A 5,515-nucleotide genomic window follows, 5' to 3' on the forward strand; every position below is an offset into this window, starting at 1 on the left:
AAATCGCTCCAAGGTGAATGTTCAGGATAAGATGGAAAGACATATATGAAAATTTTTTAAAAACATTTTATGTTTACTTAAATTCACTGAAACCATATCAAAGAAGTAGAATGAAATTTCAAATAGTTAGTTGTATATAAGTAGATATTAAAGGGTGTGATGGACCAAAGATAAGATGAATGGATGGTATAAAAAAGATATGCATGAATGAGTGGACAGATTTAAGAAAATATAATGTAGCTTATTCTATACTTATGTGAAAATTATGTACATACAAAAAAAGGACAACTTTACATGGTTTATGAATGAACATAACGTTCGTGTATAAAGAAAGAAGTTAGATATGAATAGTATTGTATAAAATATGAGCAACAAATCTCAAAAACTAGTAGCCATATATAATCATCGATCGATAATATTAAGTAACTAAGCAGTTGTTAATAGTATTGTATGGACAACAAGTTAAAATATCAAATACAAATAGATATCAATCGGTAAAATATTACCGATTGATACATAATAATGTACAATGTTATTAAGAATCCAAGCTTTCAATTTCTCTATATTTTGCAATCAATTGTTTACATGCTTAATTATTATAGAATAAGCTAGTATTAACAAATGTACATTCAGGCAATACGAGTTCGTGAGCATAAATATGGAGGTAATATTTGCGTAAATAGATATAATATAGATAATTAGTAGATATTAATTGAAATTGCTTTCGTGAGCAATATGTTGAACTGTATATATAACACACACACACGTACGTACTAAAAATCGGCATTAATGAGTAGCTGTAAATATTTCTAGTTACCTTATAGTATATAACTCTAGAAATAAGTTATTGGCTACACTGATTGGAATTTGATAACCTTAAAAATACTAAATTCAAAAATATATAGTCTTAGTAACATTATAAGTGAAGCAAAAGTTCAAGTACTTAAAAATAGAAAATAAAATTTAAAAAAAGGTCATGGACCTTCTAAGGAAAATAAGAGCGTAACTTATAAAAAAAAAATAAGAAGGCATCTTGTATATTACATTACTCGTGACTGTTCATTGGCTGCAGTACATAATTTCTTATCATTTTAATTTATATTATTTGCTTAAATAAGACTATTACTTATTGTATAAGCTTTGCAATAAAACAATCTGACTGACGCAGTAAGAACGGAAGCTAAAAACCCAAATAATAAAATAGAAAAGTGGAATAAAATTAGGGAATTTAAAATTGTGTACCTAAATGAGAAATGTAGAGATAGAGATACAAATGATGTTGCAATAGATATTGTGTCTTTCACTTGCTTCAGTTTAAATAAATACGTACATAATCAGTGTATAAATCCTGTGTTTCTTTTTGTACCCTTCTCCCATTACTCACTGACAGTAGGTATACGTAATAGACCTTAATTTAATAGATATTAGGTACTTACCTGCGAGCTCGTTTTGTAAACTGTATAATACGACCCATATTTCTCGCTGATATATTGATGAATAATTTTAAAAATCGATTATTGTTTTATCTTCATCATTACAAACAGAAAACTAATTCTTACCTCTAATATAAATTAATATATAATCAAAGACTATAAATTTTATGCTGAAACGAAAATAAATGGCATCCCAGATGTATTTAAGAAAACTTCTTAAGGTGACGCTTCAAATATAATTGTTAGGGTTTAGTAGCAAGATAAAAACAGTCTTGAATTCTCGAAAGCTCCAGATCAAGTTTTCTCCATTCTCAACTTAATAACATCAATCGATTTATAGACCATAGCTTACACACGCAACTTCGTCTGAATCACACTTACTTGACATTTATTTTTATATTTCGTCCAATTTTCATACTATAATTTTAAATTATAGTCTCTCATATAAGCTATTTTACTGTAAAGTGTCATCAAAATCCGTTTAGTAGTTTTTGCGAGAAAGAGTTACAAACATCCATCCCTCCTACTACTTTACAAACTTTCGCGTTTATAATATTAGTAAGATATAATATTGTGTATAATACTGTTATGATCGGAGCGTGAGATTAGGTCGTGAAATGTCCTCTACAGTAGCAACGAATCTTATGACAATGTGCTGTTCATTTAAGTACCAATATAGGCGACCTTACTGCTCACCATCACACGAGCCGAAAGTATTCCACTTCAAGTACATAAAAAATATAAATTATTATGTGCATTAACATTTGCACATAATATTCTGAAACTAATATAAAAAATTTACTAATATAAAAAAATAAAAAAAACTTTACATTTTAAAAAAATATTATTTATTTTATACATATATTATATCGGTATAATAGTATGATGGTCAACTGATTACAAATTTTGAATATATATGTTTGGTTTGGTTTGTAGTAAACTACAAAAAATCACAATGGTCTCACAATAAAACGACATACTCATACATTATACTGTAATATGATTACCAACAGTAACAAAACGACTCTATACAAAATGTCAATAATAATTGTCTTTACTACACATTTTTGTTTGTAGATAAAGCCTGTCTTTAATATTAGATGAGATGGCAGAAAAGATGATGTAACGATGATCAATATTGTTAATGAATATGAAACATTTAAATCCAGTTAGCACATTTTTAGACATTTACGCACTTCAAATTTCTATATTTAAATTTCTGTATTACCCATTTTATAAAGTTTAAAATTTATGTTACCGATAACGTATAATTAAAGTATTGTATACAATAACCAGGCGATGTAAGTATATACCTTACTTGTATAGAACTTAATCTAAGCCAGTAGTCATAACATATATTGCCCAGGTAGTGTACAGAATATCTTAATTTTACACATATTCCAAACACGTAGGTACATTTCACATGGCTTACTTTTCCATAAAAAATTTGTATTCGTGAAATAGCACAGCTAAAGACAAATCTATTCCATTCGAAATATATTTTGGTAACAATATTAAGATTAAGTTATTATGTATTATTTTATCAAGTTTTCTATAAACGTCGCTCTGGGAACAATTCGAGTAATACATATTCGTAAAGTTCTAATTGGAATTAAATTAAGTACATTTTCTTATTAATTCTAATACTATATTGGAATATATCAAATTCTATATAACTAACACAACATTGGCAAGATTCATAAGTCCCACTAACAGAAGTATACATCCCTATCATAATAATTATACCATAATTTATATTATTCTACACGGTCGTGTTAAGTATCAAAACATTGGCTAAAAGAATAGCTATGCATTCTTAAAGTATAAATGCTGCATTTAATTTGCATCGGAATAAAATAATATTATCAAACAATCACATCAAGCTATGTAAAGTTAATTGAATGGCCACTAAAATAATTTTACGGAGGCTAGTTTCGTAAGTGTGCACCTCACTTAAGTCTAAATTGCAATATTGTATTAATGCATATCGTACATATTACGTTATATAAATAAATTACGATAGCATTTTACTTACATTGCTACATATCTAAAGTACTTGCATTACATATAGTACGAGTGTATGTATCTACCTTAGATCATATAAATGGATATATTATGTAAACAAATGCATGTCTTGAGTGCAAGCAGAGATCATAATAATATTTCAGTGGTACCATTAAATCCTACGTACGTACATGTACCTTTATTAGTTTGCAGTATCTACTCGTCTACGCATATTTTGTTCACAAAACAACACGACTAATTGCGAATAACGTTACATTATGTACTCATAAGCGTATTTCGTTTAACTACAATACTACTAATATATACAATTACAAAATTATAAATAATAAATCAATTTACATTATTTCAACACTTAGACCTGGATCGTGTGGCTCGTCATATTATGAAGAGAGATTTTTCTGCGACTATAACTAATATCACACATTCTGTAATAACATTAGAGAATCGATATTTCTAATCACAGGAGTATCATTCAGCCTAACATGGCCAGATTCACCGCAGTTCTTAAAACTCATTACTGAGTGCCACTATTGTTTAAAATAATTAGTTTCGCTACGAACAATTAAAGCTTTGCTTGACGACTTGCAGTCGAAGCCGCTCCATCAAAGTAATTCTACACATATAATAAATGTGTGCATCACATTACGTCATCTTATTGACGTATGAGAGCACGCGATCTGAATCTGTTTAATCAGTTTGTACACAGTCCGCACTATGAAACAAGCTACTTACCAAAACGTTTGGTAACACTCGGGAATTCCGAACCCGAGAAGTTTTCTTAGTTTCTTTGTTCCTCTATCACCCTTCAGATGCTTCGAAGAAGCATGCGCACCTCGATCGCAAACCTTGACGGTTGTACCGTCTCGTGTGTTTAAGATCCTTCGCCAAATTAATATCAATTAACGCCCACCGGTAAACACTTGCACTGTTTAATCTTTTGTAAACGTTTGAGCCTAAATGGCGGATTTTGTCCAGGACAACGAAGCTTCACTGTCACCCATATCATTTTCCTGGGTTTACAAAAGGAACATGACTTGAAGGCCGGCGGAGGACGCTCCTCGTTCCCGTCACGTCGTCGAGGACCTTTCGGTATGTAAAACGAATTGCACTGACCGTAACAGAATTTATTAATCACAGTGGTTGGCAGACAACCTGGCTCCCTGATTTTCTGAACTAAAGGCTCCGTTTTGCACCAATCCTCCTTCAGATATTCTTTCTTGGTAACCACAAGAGCGTTTTTCGAGGACTTGAGTAGTTTTCGGAATTCCACTCCGGCTGGTATTTCAGTACTTTCATCTTGATCGGGAGCGGAGACGATCATTGTTTCGGAACTACCATCGCCCAGCTCGTTTCTTTGAACGTATGATGAAGAAGCCGTTGCTTGTTCAGCACGTCGTCGTTCGGTTAGTATTTTCTCTACATGCTCAGTATTAATGATGTCCAAAATGGAATCGGTCGGCGTAAACGGTCTCCTATTGCCAACACCAGCACCGGCGCAGACTCCACAGGCAGCCAAAAAAGCCGCAGCCGCAAACCAAAAATGAGATTTGATCACGGTCTCCATCTGTAACAAAAATAATTATTATGTTACATAAACATAATTGCCGTGACACGATGAAGTTGCAAATAAGGCTTCTCGTCTATTTTAAAATCTGTGGGTTTGCGTCGAGCGGAAGTCGTAGGTTAAACTCACGGTGTATCGAAAGATGGGAGCCAGCATATCGTAGGCAGTGCGTCGGTGTTATTGGTCCGCGAGCGCGCTGTGTGCGTGTGCGCAGGACCGGCCGGCGGAGCAGTAATGAGCGCAAGAGCAAAAGCGCCTCAATGGACCACCGCTCAATGAAAGATGACTCACGCACCGCGCCTCCGTCATAGAACCCGTTACCAGCACACAGAAATGACACTTCTAACATGTGTCTCAGCTAAGCGTCCGATCCGACAAAAGGTTTCTTAATCGCTTTACCAGAGAATTAGTTTGTGACCAAATACACCATCTGTTTGCAAACAATGGTATGACTTCAACTTTCCTAGATAAGGGTGACTATTATTGTCTACTT

At 32.7% G+C, this 5,515-nt stretch overlaps 1 protein-coding gene across 1 annotated transcript; it reads right to left on the minus strand.

Moving 5' to 3' along the window:
• Positions 1 to 2,380: 2,380 nt before the first annotated feature.
• LOC131844687 (gremlin-2-like) lies at positions 2,381 to 5,244 on the minus strand. Its single transcript, XM_059193628.1, has 2 exons — positions 5,152 to 5,244; positions 2,381 to 5,022 (listed from the first exon to the last, which is right to left on the minus strand). The coding sequence occupies exons 1-2, from the start codon at positions 5,176 to 5,178 to the stop codon at positions 4,354 to 4,356; spliced, it is 696 nt and encodes a 231-aa protein (XP_059049611.1). The 5' UTR covers positions 5,179 to 5,244; the 3' UTR covers positions 2,381 to 4,353.
• Positions 5,245 to 5,515: the final 271 nt, after the last annotated feature.

This window comes from Achroia grisella, unplaced genomic scaffold (genome assembly GCF_030625045.1).
Source record: "Achroia grisella isolate CSIRO2021 unplaced genomic scaffold, CSIRO_AGI_Agris_v1 utg4116, whole genome shotgun sequence".
NCBI classification, from domain to species: Eukaryota; Metazoa; Arthropoda; class Insecta; order Lepidoptera; family Pyralidae; genus Achroia; species Achroia grisella.